The sequence below is a fragment of the Lepidochelys kempii genome, chromosome 26 (assembly GCF_965140285.1).
Source record: "Lepidochelys kempii isolate rLepKem1 chromosome 26, rLepKem1.hap1, whole genome shotgun sequence".
Taxonomy (NCBI): domain Eukaryota; kingdom Metazoa; phylum Chordata; order Testudines; family Cheloniidae; genus Lepidochelys; species Lepidochelys kempii.
This window is the reverse complement of record NC_136405.1, coordinates 3,698,610-3,714,732: the sequence shown is the minus strand read 5'-3', so window position 1 is coordinate 3,714,732 and position 16,123 is coordinate 3,698,610. Positions and strand designations below refer to the sequence as shown.

The following is a 16,123-nucleotide window of genomic DNA, read 5'->3' as shown; positions in this document are numbered from 1 at the left end:
AAGTGTTGAAAACCAATTTAAAGCAGCACCCTCTTGTAATTTCACAATTCTGTTTTCTTTATTACCTTCCTCCTCCTGTTAAATTCCAAGATTGCTAGGCAACTCCATGTCTTGGAAATAGCTGTGTAGATATAACATCCTTTCTGTCAGTCCAATACATTCCTTTTTGGGGGGAAAATGCCACCATTTAAAAAGAAGTTTCATATCTAAAATGCTGGTGGTGTAAGGCATTCATGTGTAAGTGATAGATTCTGAAGAGATTTCACCCTAAAGCCTTTTTGTAAATGCTATTCAGGATGAATTTTAATCTTTACAGTTACCTTTATTGAAAAGCATTTAATAGGCATAACCTTTACTTCCAAAGGCATTTCTGAATCAATGTAGAAGAAATGTTGTTTCTAAATGTTTTTCTTCCATATGGTTAATGAAAATATGTCTTGTCCACACTGGAATTAAGTTTTCTAAGCCTTGGACTAAAAATTGTTTGAGAGAGCAACAATTTTTAAAAAAAAAATTGCACAGGTAACATTGAGATTTTTGAACTTAGTGGCCCAGGAAATTACACATTGGATATAGAACCTAAAAATTGCAAGCTTGAATGAAGCCCAGCATTAGAACTGACCAAAAATTTTTACTATTTGAACATGGATATATGGTCAGAATCCTTCTAGTTTGGATCGTCAGAATCCAAAATGCGAGTGAAGGCTGCATACACTGTAACCGTAAACGAAACTTTAATTTTTCATTTGTCTCAAAAGTGTTCCAAAATAGGTTATGGGTATTTTATTCTTTTTGTATGTTTACATCTTGTTCTGAGACACTTAATGGTGAGGGTGGGGGTGGGGGTGGAAATGGATAGATAGCTCAGCAGCCTTAAATTGAGGGATAGACCTGGGTTCATTTTTTCAACGACTTGTTTATTTTGTAATTTAGTGTAAACTTTCCAAAACCACATAAGTCCTGCTGACTTGAAAAATTTACGTTCCTCTATTTATTGCTGGGTGTTATACTGCAGATGACAAGAGCGGATTTCCAGCTGTGCCTCTTTGTTCTGAGAATTTACATTTTATACCTCTAGCAGAAAATGGTACCAGTGGAATCTCCAATTCAAAAGCTAGAAAGGAAGATTCCAGTAATTCTGGGAACTATACTTGTGAGGTAATGGATACATGTGTGTTACAAAGGAATTTATAGGTGTGATGTGAACCCTGGGTAATACTTGCCCAGACGTATCTCTACAACCCTGCATGTTCTATCCCTTTGGGCTAAATCAGGTGGTAGTGGTACCTCCTTTGTTTACTTCCAGAGGAATCTGTATACAATTTACAAAATATGCTAAACTGGAGAATCCATTTAGTGCAAGACTTTAGTTTTTGGTATCTCTGCTCAAAGTGGAAGCTGTACTACTTCTGAGGTATATGGGGTATTATTTATTGTTGTCTAAAGGAACTGCAGATTGTGGCATACTGTCACCGTCTAATAAATACAATCTGATTTAATATAAGTACACTTTAATCTTGTTGCTAGGATGAAGATGCAAAAGCCATTTTAGCTTCACTTAATCATTAGATGGGTTTTTAAAAAAAGGTAGTAAGAAATATGGAATGTCTTTTTTTTAATTATCCATGTTTAAATTACTGCTACAGGTATTCCAGCCTGCAGGCACCTAATCTGCAGAATGGATGGATGTACTCTTAGCTCAGGAAGCACAGTTGAGCTAGCTGTGGTATTAGGCAATATGAGCTGTGAGGTCCCTTTAATCTCAAATGGTGACAGGTTTCAGAGTCGTTGCCGTGTTAGTCTGTATCAGCAAAAACAATGAGGAGTCCTTGTGGCCCCTTAGAGACTAACACATTTATTTGGGTGTAATTTTTCGTGGGCTAAAACCCACTTCATCAGATGCATGGAGTGGAACATACAGTAGGGAGGTATAAATACACAGCATATGAAAAGATGGGAATTGCCTTACCAAGTGAGGGGTCAGTGCTAACGAGCCAAATCAATTAAGATGGAAGTGGGCTATTCTCAACAGTATTCTACAAGCCATTAGGAACAGTATCTCCGATAATGTCACGGCAAACCTGGTGGCTGAACTTTGACTTTGTCCTCACCCACAACTATTTCAGATTTGGGGACAATTTATACCTTCAAGTCAGCGGGACTGCTATGGGTACCCGCATGGCCCCACAGTATGCCAACATTTTCATGGCTGAGTTAGAACAGCGCTTCCTCAGCTCTTGTCCCCTCATGCCCCTACTCTACTTACATTACATTGATGACATCTTCATCATCTGGGCCCATGGGAAGGAGGCCCTTGAGGAATTCCACCAGGATTTCAACAATTTCCACCCCACCATCAACCTCAGCCTGGACCAGTCCATGCAAGAGTTCCACTTCCTAGACACTACAGTGCAAATAAGTGATGGTCACATAAACACCACCCTATACCGGAAACCTACATGCCTCCAACATTCATCCAGACCACATCATATGATCCATTGTATACAGTCAAGCTCTAAGATATAACCACATCTGCTCCAATCCCTCAGAGAGAGACAAACACCTACAGGATCTCTATCAAGCATTCTTAAAACTACAATACCCACCTGGTGACGTGAAGAAACAGATTGACAGAGCCAGAAGGGTACCCAGAAGTCACCTACTACAGGGCAGGCCCAACAAAGAAAGTAACAGAACGCCACTAGCCGTCACCTATAGCCCCCAACTAAAACCTCTCCAGTGCATGATCAAGGATCTACAACCTATCTTGAAGGATGATCCCTCACTCTCACAGACCTTGCGAGACAGGCCAGTCCTCGCTTACAGACAGCCCCCCAACCTGAAGCAAATACTCACCAGCAACTACACACCACACAACAGAAACCCTAACCCAGGAATCAAACCCTGCAACAAACCCCGGTGCCAACTCTGTCCGCATATCTATTCAAGGGACACCATCATAGGACCTATCCACATCAGCCACATCATCAGGGGCTCATTCACCTGCACATCTACCAATGTGATATATGCCATTATGTGCCAGCAATGCCCCTCTGCCATATACATGCGTAGCCAAACCGGACTGTCTCTACGCAAAAGAATAAATGGACACAAATCTGACATCAGGAATTATAACATTCAAAAACCAGTAGGAGAACACTTCAATCTCCCCGGACACTCAATAACAGACTTAAAAGTGGCAATTCTTCAACAAAAAAACTTCAAAAACAGACTCCAACGAGAAACTGCAGAACTGGAATTACTTTGCAAACTGGACACCATCAAATCAGGCCTAAATAAAGACTGGGAGTGGATGGGTCACTACAAAAACTAATTTCCCTCTGCTGATACTCACACCTTCTTGTCAACTGTTTGAAATGGTCCACCTTGTTTACATTGGCCTCATTAGCACTACAAAAGTGATTTCCACTCCTTCTTGTCAACTGTTGAGAATAGCCCACTTCCACCTTAATTGAATTGGCTCATTAGCACTGACCCCCACTTGGTAAGGCAACTCCCCTCTTTTCATATGCTGTGTATTTATACCTCCTTACTGTATGTTCCACTTCATGCATCTGATGAAGTGGGTTTTAGCCCATGAAAGCTTATGCCCAAATAAATTTGTTAGCCTCTAAGGTGCCACAAGGACTCCTCATTTTTTTAATCTCAAAGTTTCTTTGCATTTTAATGAGATGCACAAAATGTAAAACTCTATTTCTATATATAGATTCTCAATGACAGAAAAATTACTTTAATGCTTCTTTTGTGGTCCACAGGTTCTGATGCATTCTATAGTCTTCAACAATTGATGTCACAAAGCATTCACTTCTCAGGACGTGGCAAAAATGTCGCATGTCTGAAAGCATGTGACAGGTCATGGATGTGATTGCTTGTTCTGATTCCTGATATTTAAACCCAAATAGTATAATGGCTGCTACAGTGCTACCATGGCTAATTATACTCACGCTAGCTTGATGAGTATGTGTACACAAGCAGGGGAATGACAACTAGCTCATAGTGTGACATGTAGCTGTAGTTGGGGCCTCTAGGTCCTTCTGTAATAAAAAAAATAAATTAAGGCATAACTTCTTTCTGTGATATTTTTTTTTTTGCTTGAACATTCCAGAACGCACCTCAAATTATTTTTAAAATACTTCATCTTTGGGGTTCCCAACAGGATCAGACCTGTGAAAAGTAACTAGAGTTTTCTTTTCTGATAAATACAAGGATTACAGCAATAACCGCTGTCAGCATTTTTCTCATTTAAACAAATAAAGCTGACAAATGATGAAGTTCTGTGCTGCTGCGTAATGTTTAGTACATACAGAGCAATTATTCATCTGCTGCCAGCATTAGTCTATCTGCAACTAAACCATCCAACAGCACAGAAAGCTTATTAGCATATCAGTACCACAATCCTAATTTTATTTTCTGTAAGGCTGTACTGTATAACAAAAGATGACGGTTATAATTTGCACAATAATTTAAAGGGTTGGACTTTCAGTGCTTATTAAAGTTATGCAAGTTATCAGGTAGAATCCTGGTCTTATTTATGATATGCTAGTTTTTGTTTGCATTGATTTTGGGCTCTGCCTATGACATTTCCTAGGAACAATTTTGCTGGTATCTCTTGAGATGTAGGAGGTAGTGGATATACCTTCTTGGTACTATTGGGTGAACTGCAATGATGAGGAACTGCAGCGCATTCCTCCTGCCACAAATAGGACTACTTTGCCCAAGTTTTTCTAAAATAGTTGTAAATAGGATTGCGCTCTGATGAAGAAATAAGTATTTCTAAGCATTTCCCAAATATTTTGGATGCCTCGCTTGCGGCATCGTAAAGGGATCTGATTTTTCAGGAAATTCTGAGCACCTCCCTTCTTAAAACCAGGGACTTTTAATGAATTTCTGCTTAGGCACTCAAAACATTAATCACTTTTGGAAAATTTAGGCTCATATCTCTGGCTGGATTAAATCACATGTCAGAGAAGGGGAAAGCTAGGTTGGAGATAACATTCTTAACAAAACTAAAGCCATAATTGGCTGAATCCAGAATGATGATTGCTCAAAATTTTATAGTAATAATGAGTAATTTCCAGAGCCTTACTATTCAAGTTGGAAGGAGAATCTCTGTAAACTGGTAGCAGCACAAGGGCTATGAAACACTTTAAGCAGTTCTGGAAGAGTTCAACTATAATAAGTCGCTGCAGTATATAGCATGGCTTTATCATGTGCTTCATTAGCAGATATATACATCTGAAAGTCACATGATATGGCATGAGTGCCCACACTTTGTCCAGCTAAGAGCTGCATTGGCAACTTGCCTTGATTCAGGACTGCCCCAATGGAGCCTATTGCAGCTGCCCTCCTCTTTAAACCAGAGATCGACTTACATACCTGGCTGAGCATGCAAGGCTTCATTTCTCTGAGCGGTTAGAATTGAGATGGGACATTTTCATCATGGGGCATGCAGTGTCTTTGCCACCGTGCTGTGTTACAGAGAAGGGAAGCTGCAGATAGCACTGCAGAGCTCTCTGGGCTGTGTTTGGTTCATAATCCCTTGCTGTGTTTCCATCATGACAGAAGATACAGGAACTCTTTATAAAAAGCTTTGTTCAGAATTGCAACGTCAGTGTGCATATTTAAACAAAACAAACAAGAAAGGTGTGTGCTTGCTTGTTACAGAATGAGCATTTGAGTGACTGATAAGGCTAATGAGACACCTTTATAAAAGGTCACAGGTTTGGCCATACCACTGACTAGTATGACAAAGCAAATAGAGTAAGTGAAAGAAAGTAAAATGTTCTCTAACAGCTGCTGGCAAAGTAGCACAAATTTTGTTTTGCTGATTTGACCTCCCCTCTAGTATTCCTGGTGGGCCTTATCTCTACTGTTTACTGAAGGAACAGGTTGACTTCCTAATGCCTTTCAGAAGTGAAATACCCAGCTGTTAATGATGCCTGAGATTAAGTGGAAGCCAATTTATGGAGTTCAGGTTTAGAAATTCCTTGCTGCTTTATAAACTTCACAGGCATGAAATATTTTGAGATTGAGTTTCCATTCATTTCCAGCCAAGGGGAAATAAGTATCTCAGGATGGCACAGGAGGGGAGAGAGGGGAAAAATAGTGGCAGGAATGAATGTGCTCCATTTTCAAATTAATACTTTTATGACCAGCGATCTTTCAAATTATTTGTGATGCCTTTTTAACTGGGTTTGGATTATATCTCCACTCCCCCAGATTGTCCTACAATGAGTGTCAAAGATATGGCTAACAGTAACAGCCAATCAGTCTAGGGAGGGGAAGAATGCATGGACCCTGACTCTCCCCTCAGTCTTGCGTAGGAAAAGAGAACCTTCCAATGAAGTGAATAGAAGTCCACTGCTAGTGTAAAGGGGAGGAGAATCAGGACCACACTTTGTAGTGTAAAGTGTTATTTCTTGTTCGTTCCCCGGAACTCTATGAACTCCTGAAACCCTCAGAAGGATCCCCATAATGAACTCTCTCTCCACTACCACCTCCTCTTCTTCCCAGTCCCATTTTGCTAGAACCAGAGTTAAAGCCTTCTGAGTCTTCAAAGGAGGCCATCTCCACTCTCAGGTAGAGTGTTTCTTAGATTAGGTAAAACAGCTGTAGCAGCAGCATGTGTCAGAAATGGCAGGTCTCACTATGTCCCATGCATGCCCTCAAGCCTGAAGTCAAGCACCTCTGGGTTGAAGGTACCTCCTGCTGAATATCTCCCATGCCGAGCAGATTGTGAATGCTAGACTAGAGCAATTAGAGAGAGAACATTTAGCTCTCTTCCTCTTTATTCTTAATTAGGCAATCCTTTCTCCTGGTCACTGTCTCACTCTTTTCTCACTTCTTTCTGAGTTATTTGCATCTTTCTGGTAATGAAAATGAGCCTCCTATAACACTATAAAAGTTGAAAATGAACCTGTTCACTCATGCTTCTCCTAGAACTAGTGCAACTTTGAGGAAATATTTGTAAACTTTTCTCTGATGTATTATCAGCACAGATTATTCCTCCTCCTCCTCCTCCCCCCCCCGCCCCCACCCCAAAATTGTATGCCCAAACACAGAACCAGTGCTAGAATTTTCATCTGGGGAAAACTTATGGTCCGCATAACAACTTGTGTATGGTACATCTTGCTCTTCATTAGCACTCATAACAATATGGCAGATCCCTGTTTGCCTTAAAATAATTTATGCTGTTTGCTCCCACAATAAGATATGTTCTACTAACTCTAAAATACTATGATCAATGTATTGGATGTTTATTATAATTATTATGGGCTAGGCGATACAAGAAGGGATGACTAATCCCTGAAGAACTGTCTAAGGACAGACAGATAAGTGGGCATAAGTTAGGGAAAGGGGAATAACAAATTGAGACTTGTTTTAATAGATACATCAGCTAAATTTACCATAGTTAGCACAGCACCAATGGGCCTTTAAGAGGGACTTAAATGTAGGACTGCAGATGAACTGCATGGTGGTTGTACCATGCATAGGGGCCTGTGGAAGGAGCTTGAATAAAACAAACAAGATGCTTGTCTGAATGGTATGAACACCATTGTCCGTGATAACTGTAAAGAAAGGCAGTGCTTTAAAATGGTGGCTGGTTTACTTAACCCATCAGTACAAGAGAGACAGGCCAGCTGGTAGGGCATTCTCCATCAGGAACTCAGACCTTGGGAACTCACTTCTCCCAAGGACTGCAGCAGCCAGACTTAGACACCCTGGTGCACGGTGCAAGGCTCACATTTTCTCCCTTCCTCATGAGTGTGGTGGGGTGGGTTGTAACGGCAGTCAATCAGTTCTTGTCACACTTACGTTGTCTCCGGGTGTTTAATTTGATCAGCGTTAATTGACTGGTCTGTCAGTGTATTTTCAACAGGTTGTCAAGAGGGCTGGATGGGGATGCACTTTTATTGTAATTTATAAACAAATCAAATCAGTAAATAAAAACATTTGGAAAGCAAAGGCACAAAAGAAAAGGTTTCTAAGGCAAATATTACGCTGTTTCAAAGCCCAAACTCAGTGGATAATTCTTTTGACTTGTGCATTCTGACCTACTCAGCTGTTCAGATTTAATTAGCAGTAATATGTTATTGTCAAAGTAATTAAAGCTTTGCCTTGATTAAAAATGGAATTAGTTAATTAAAGAGAAAAGGTTTCGCCAACCTTAGCTTTATGCCTGAGTAAGATGTCCTATATCAGCTAATTTCCTATATCTTTCCTATTCAGGCTTGAAGGTTCGAGAGGTGTTCATCAATGTGACAAGGCAGCAAGTGGAGGATTTTCATGGGCCAGAAGATTATTGGTGTCAGTGTGTTGCATGGAGCCATTTAGGGACCTCAAAAAGCAGGAAGGCATCAGTCCGCATAGCCTGTAAGTGGAATAAGTGTGTGCTATTCAAGCTTTTTCAAAGAATTGAAACAGGCTGTTATGCTAGGGTTAAAGGTAACTGGGCACTAGGACAGTATTGTTGTCATTCTTAGGGCTCCCTGTGAAATACTACAGGAGCGTCAGAGAAAACACACCATATTTGTTCTGATGCTGCCTTCTCGGAGCTCCTTTCTTATTTTCATGTTGGTTGATGATTTTCTTTGAAGTGCACTCAGCAAGTCTGTTTCTCTTAGAGATTCTGCTTGGATTGCATGCACAAAGGTGTCATAACAATGCAATGCAAAAATAAATGTTAATGCAAATTGAAAACCTACTGGAATGTGCCCTATTGCTCTGTGCTGATGGCAAAGGTCTAAAGACATCTGCAGAAGCATTTAACAATGTATGTCTGCTACATTTTTCAGAAAAATATGCAAGAATACATTACAGGCTTTTGTGTTCTGCTATTCCAGATCTGCTTTTGAATATTGAAACACATCATTGATTGTGTGGGCTGATGTGGGGGAAGCAGAATGAGAACAGGAAAATGGGGTGATTTTTTTTTTTTAGTTACACAGTCAGCAGAAAACAAATCCAAATGAGAAGACAAATCTACAAAGAAAGGGGGTAAAAACATCCCTATTAGAACTGAGACTAGGGTACAGCCTGCCAGACATTTTAGAGTCCCTGGAAAGAAGAGATTGTTCTCTATGGGAATAAACGTATAATTTACCATTTTAAAAAAGAGCCCTTGTTTTTAAGACATTAAAAAAGCCATTGAAGAAAAGGTCAGGTACGTCTAACTAAGAGGTTATTCATCTCATTTGTGAACTGGGCTAGTAGTCTACTAACTGCCTGCTAACCACATAGCTGCAGTTACATCTCTATCAGGTGGCTTGGATTGGTCCTCTGAACTAGTTCTATAGAGATTTAGGAATAACTTCCTCTTTCTTCATGTGGCAAGGGGAAGTTGTTCCTTATTTTGCTCTTTTCACATTTTGCCATTGGCTTGGAAAACCAGGAGTTGTTGCTCCTAAGGTCATGCCATCTACTGTACTTAAAGGATAGTGACAAGCACTACATATGCTTCCCAAATTGGAGGACATTGTGAAGAGGATCAAAACTTGTATTTTAATGTAACCAACAGTAATCATCTTGAGCAGCTATACTGTAAATTAATACCATGGTTATGAATCTGGCTAACTTGCCAAGGCTAGCTGAATTCTGTGTTCTAGATGTGCATATCATATTAGATCTGGTCAAAAATGTTTTGCTCTGCTTGTCAAAATTTTAAATAGAGTAGAACCTCAGAGTTACGAATACCAGAGTTACAAACTGACCAGTCAACCACACACCTGATTTGGAACTGGAAGTACACAATCAGGCAGCAGCAGCAGACCGAAAAAAACCAACAACACAAATACCGTACAGTGCTGTGTTAAACATAAACTACTAAAAAATAAATTGAAAGTTTAAAAAAAAGGTTTAACAAGATTAGGAAACAGTTTCTGCGCTTGTTTCATTTAAATTGAGATGGTTAAAAGCAGCATTTTTCTTCTGCACAGTAAAATTTCAAAGCTGTATTAAGTCAGTGTTCAGTTGTAAACTTTTGAAAGAACAACCATAATGAGGTGTTGCAACTCTGAAATTCTACTGTACTTCCAGTATTTTTCATTAAAAACTTTAACTGTTTTCTGACCTGCTGTAATAGCCTATATAGTTTATGCTCTGCTGTTTAAACTATGTCTAAAACATGCCATATATGTCAGTTTCTTGCCCGAAGGTGGGCTTGAAAGGCACTCCAATGTGCAGAGAAGCAAAGTGATTTAGAATATATTTCTTTTCAGGCTAATGATGTTGCATTGAAGGTTAAATTCATCCCAGATTCATCCCTAGTGTTACTTCACTAAAGTCAGTATAGTTATAGTAGTCACAACTGAAAATTCACTATTTGCCAAGTTAGCACATACATTGCCATTCCTTCTTGTAATAAGTATAGCGAAGGCTGTGGTTTTGCAGATACAGCTCATCTGGGCTGACAAATGTTAATTTCTTTTAATGGCAGCCACTGTACCGTAGATTAGAGATGAATTGTCCTAACTGCCCAAACGGTATAGAAGAAACATAGCTACCAGGCAGCTTGCATAATGCCAGTATTTGTAAAATACTGGGGAGAACGGGCAGTAGTTTCCCTCAGTGTGGGAAGCTATTTCTGTCTCTGCTCCTCATATCAGAATTGCTACACTGCAGTGTTATCACTCACAATCAACAGATCATTATCTCGATGCAGGAGAAAGTAGGAAACACAATAAACGACATTCTGGCAAGGAGGAACATTAAAATCCAATGGCCAAAAGGACAGTACCCGAATATGAGTGTTATAATACAGAATGTTATATGACTGGAGGTACTCAAAGCTTCATCTGGTTTTCACTTTACAGTTACATCTGGTGCATTTTTCTTGTGGAAGGGTCTGAGCTGTGTTTTTGCAGAATTGGTCTTAGTGGAGGATTCAGGAATATACTTGTGGTCCCAGTTTATCTTTTACTTTTAAATCACTAATTCTGGTTATTAGGCAAATATCCTACATTGTTAATTAATAAGTAAGTAAAAAGGTCTGTAAAAGAAGGAAACAATTGTGCAGCTTTGATTTGCACTTATTATGTTAGGATTCTTGTAGGGGACTGGGAGTGAGAACTTCTGGATTCTGTTCCCAGCTCAGTCTTTGACTCACTGGGTGACTTCAGACAGACTAGTTCTCCTTTCTGTGCGTTCAGCTTACCCAGCTGTAAAATGGGTACAATATTTCTCTGATCCAAGGACCATAAATGCTCTGCAGAATTAAGTAAGCATCATAAACTCAAATGACTACAAGCACATTGAAATTTGTGTATTCCCTTTTGGCCCAGATGAAGATTGTTTTGGAGTTTGCTTCTACAATTATGCTTCTTTGGCAGGACCAATTTAAATAAAACATCTGGACAAACTAATAGGACAACATACCAACCCCCTGATTTTTATAAGTGACTGATTTTTCATTGACTGATTTAGTTTGAATGTGTAAATTCAATTTTTATTTCACTGCATTAACTGTCATAACATTGAATGAGCTGATAATTCCCCCTTATTGCTGAGCTACAAAAGTCTATTATTCTGAATTGAATTTTTATTGACTTTTCTCTGTGCTATGAATTTTTTTCTCTCCCCCTAACGTGGCAGAGTGGAAAAAAGAACAAGGAATGAACTGAAGCAGGTGGATTGGTTTAGCTGTCTGGTTTTATATATATATTATGCCAATCACTGTGGTATCTGATCATCTGCATAATGCATGCCTACCTCTCATAAGTAATATCAGATATTTTACAAATTTGGCAAGCATTGCGGACCATGTTCTTCCCCATTTCTGTTTGCTGTCATATACTGACCACAGTAGAGATGTGCACCTGAGAATGGTATTGCTTCATTTACCATTCCGTTTGATGTCTTTTCTTGCACTAGTGTTTTTGTGGGGGTGGGATGGACAGCACAGAAACACTTCCAGAAATTAGAGCATCAAAGATGGTGGGACCTTGAGCATAGTTCAGACAAGCAAAATGAATGGTCTCTGAATAGGATTCTGTACTATCTCCCCATGTGTTTTCAGGAGCTCACTTTGTCATGGACCTGTCTCAGGCTGTCTCTGATGAACAACTCAGTTGCTTAATTTAGAGCATGGATTTTTGACTCAGGGAATATCCCCTAGGGGACCACAGATGAGAACGTGCAGATCTTATATTTGTGATAGTGCAGAGAGCACTAGTATTTCATTTCAGACCTGGCTCACAGTACTTGTTACACCAGTTCATGTGGCCTTCTGTTTCACTCAGAACCTGTGATTCTGAATCGTAAGTTTAAAGCAATATTGCAATTTATAGTTCTCTGAAATAGCAGGTAGCTATTTTTGTAGAGCAACTTGGAAGACAGAGAAAACAAAAAGATGGATCTTGCTCCCATTATTCTACTGATAAAAGCCCTTGTGGACACAGTTGTATTGTAATGGACACAGTTGTATTCTAAGTATTAATGGATAACTTTCTAAATAGGTAACCAATATTCTTTTTACAGTGCCCTACATGGGGAAAAAACAACATTAAAAGGGAATCGTAAATGTGATATTTGCATCTTTTTCCAGTGAGTGGCTGGCTTGCTAAAAATAAATCTTAATGTATTTATAAAATGTATAAAAGTGTAACTGATTCAGGGTCTCTGCTGCTTAAGGGGGACATATTTCTTGCAGTTGTAAGCACTGGAGAAAATTAAATCAATAAATCCACATTGTGGAATTTGAGGCACTCTGTTTAAACAAAACGACTTTGTCTAACAAGCATCCTCACTTGGAGTACATGCTGTAAATAACCTTTCTTCCGTTCAGTCTCTCACGTGCTTGCATGGCTGCAAAGGACTGTCATCTATTACCGGGCAAATCCAGACTCTGGCACAGGGATCTCCATGGGTAAGGGGATTCTTTCCCAAGGCTGAACATCAGTGGTGGAACCACTTGGGGAGGCTGCTCCAGTCTAATCAAGTATCCTCTGCAGTGCTAGCATGGGAGAGGTTGGGAAGAAGGACTAGAGGATTTGTGCAATAAGAGATTTACCTGTCACCTGGGAATCTCCTTGGGGAAGAGGTGGAAAACTTTGCCAAGGGTGTGGAGAAGTGATGGACGCAACTCTAACCTAAGAGGGTAGCCTGTAGTCCTACAACACAGCTTGAATGGAGAAATTTTTCCAACAGTGAATCCGCTGGCCACATCTGCCTTTCTCCCCCAGCCAAACCTAAAGCATGACCATCGGCGGAGTCCCCACATACGTGGGCTCTGTGCCAGTGGTGTGCATTCCTCCATGCGTCCCACCTGCAGACCTTCCTTTTGCACAGTGGCGCTTTGCAGTTCCTCTTTGCATTTGTAGAAGTAAGATCAGGATTTGCCTTTGTGGAATTATATCCCAATATCCAAGGAGGACCAAAGGACTATTGCATAAAATGGTTGTTAAAACACACATACAGGGATATAAAAATGTGGTGCCGAGGTACAGCACCATTTAAGTAATCAAAATATGATGTAAGTGGGACTTAAGTGGTGCTTAGACCTTGTGCTGGCCCCACTGTACAGAATGAATTTCATCCCTTATGACTACCCTAATTTAAACTTTAGTGGAATCCTTCTGAGCAAGACTCAAGTTGCTTTTCTTTCCTTGTCATTCATATTTGGTTGGTTGTTGGAGGGAGGTTGTGTGGGTGTTTCTTTGTGCATTTGGGACTGGATGGGTTACTTGTGTACCTTCTTTCCTGTCCTCCCCCGCCCCCCTATTTTCCTGGTGAGTCCCAATGCTTGAGCATAGCTATAACCGGATCTAAACAAAATCCACAATGGCTTAAAACAGTTTTTAAAAACCTGCTAGTCCCCACAGAGTACCATTATTCTTCCTTCAGCCCTTTATTAATACTGTTTAAAGTTCTAACCCACTAAATTGTTGACCAGACAGTATGTAACGGTGTCTATCTTGGGCATGCTGTCTAGTGCTGGGGCAAATTGTGTAACTTGCTGCAGTGTCTGCACAGATTTCAAATTGCTAGTTACAGTACTGTGCCTCCTTTTTAATTGTGTATTTATTGCCAAGTTTCCAAAGAACCTTTGGACACAATGTTTTTTAAGTAAATATTTTTGCATTAGCAAATCCAGTCACACATGAGGATAGTTAATGATGGAAGTTAATGGATAGAAAGCTGGCTAGATTGTTGGGCTCAACGGGTAGTGATCAATGTCTCCATGTCTAGTTGGCAGCCGGTATCAAGTGGAGTACCCCAAAGGTCGGTCCTCGGGCCAGTTTTTTTCAATATCTTCATTAATGATCTGGAGGATGGTGTGGATTGCACCCTCAGCAAGTTTGCAGATGACACTAAACTGGGAGGAGAGGTAGATACGCTGGAGGCTAGGGGTAGGATACAGAGGGCCCTAGACAAATTAGAGGATTGGGCCAAAAGAAATCTGATGAGGTTCAACAAGAACAAGTGCAGAGTCCTGCACTTAGGACGGAAGAATCCCACGCACCGCTACAAACTAGGGACCGAATGGCTCGGCAGCAGTCCTGCAGAAAAGGACCTAGGGGTTACAGTGGATGAGGAGCTGGATATGAGTCAACAGTGTGCCCTTGTTGCCAAGAAGGCCAATGGCATTTTGGGCTGTATAAGTAGGGGCATTGCCAGCAGATCGAGGGATGTGATTGTTCCCCTCTATTCGACATTGGTGAGGCCTCATCTGGAGTACTGTGTCCAGTTTTGGGCCCCACACTCCAAGAAGGATGCGGAAAAATTGGAAAATGCCCAGCGGAGGGCAACAAAAATGATTAGGGGACTGGAACACAGGACTTATGAGGAGAGGCTGAGGGAACTGGGATTGTTTAGTCTGTGGAAGAGAAGAATGAGGAGGGATTTGATAGCTGCTTTCAACTACCTGAAAGGGGGTTCCAAAGAGGATGGATCTAGACTGTTCTCAGTGGTAGCAGATGACAGAACGAGGAGTAATGGTCTCAAGTTGCAGTGGGGGAGGTTTAGGTTGGATTATTAGGAAAAACTTTTTCACTAGGAAAAATTGGGGATCGGCCCTGCTTTGAGCAGGGGGTTGGACTAGATGACCTCCTGAGGTTCCTTCCAACCCTGATATTGTATGTTTCTAGGAGGGTGGTGAAACACTGGAATGCGTTACCTAGGGAGGTAGTGGAATCTTCTTCCTTAGAAGTTTTAAGGTCAGGCTTGACAAAGCCCTGGCTGGGATGATTTAGTTGGGGATTGTTCCTGCTTTGAGCAGGAGGTTGGACTAGATGACCTCCTGAGGTCCCTTCCAACCCTGATATTCTATGATTCTAAGTTTTAATGAATCATATTGCCATAAAATACAGATCAGCTTCATTTGTTTTATTTTAAAATAATATCCTTTGACTTAGTTTTTTTTCCAGTAAATACTGATGTTTTTGAAGTTGTTTCAGTGTCACTACATAGCATTCCTGGAGATTATTCTCCACCTTTTGAAAGCCAGAATGGCTTGATTTGGCTTGGGGGGGGATGCATACAAGGTGGGATAAAAGAAGTTTTCTAATCCTGATTCACTTGTGTGGCCTTGGACAAGTCACTACTTTGTCTCTATTTCCCCATGTGTAAAATAGGAATAAAAATATTTATACACCCACCTTCCAGAGAGGATACTAGTCATTGTTTGTCAAGTGCTTTGAACAAACATAGTGGTAGAAAATTACTAAGCCTTATTGTTAGTATCTTTCACAACATATATAAAATAAAACAGCATGAAGAATGTCTTTTAGAAAACCTCACATCCCAGCAGTTGAGCTTGACATTAGTTCAAATAAACTGTATTGGTGATATAACAACTGCATTTACCTCTTTTCAGATTTACGGAAAAACTTTGAGCAAGACCCACAAGGAAAGGAAGTTCCTATTGAAGGGATGATTGTTCTGCACTGTCGGCCACCAGAGGGAGTACCTGCAGCTGAGGTGAGAGAGGAAACGCTGGTTTTAACATCACTGTTATTAGCTAGTCTCTTTTGGACTGGATATATTTGGAGGGGAAGTGGGGCGTTATCAACTAAAGCCTGTTCCGGGTGTTTGTAAAAGTCCAGTGCCATTACAATATTCTACTCTAGGGTCTCTTAAAATGTTGTTGTTAAAGCCAGTTCTAATT

At 40.4% G+C, this 16,123-nt stretch overlaps 1 protein-coding gene across 7 annotated transcripts in view; it reads left to right on the top strand.

The window, feature by feature from the left end:
- UNC5D (unc-5 netrin receptor D) overlaps positions 1-16,123 on the top strand; it is a 285,175-nt gene that overhangs the window by 142,146 nt on the left and 126,906 nt on the right. For all 7 annotated transcript variants that reach the window (XM_073325005.2, XM_073325004.2, XM_073325000.2 and 4 more), the window contains 2 exons: positions 8,251-8,394; positions 15,833-15,936. In XM_073325005.2, the coding sequence (XP_073181106.1) occupies positions 8,251-8,394; positions 15,833-15,936 (248 nt within the window). The remainder of the gene's footprint in view (positions 1-8,250; positions 8,395-15,832; positions 15,937-16,123) is intronic.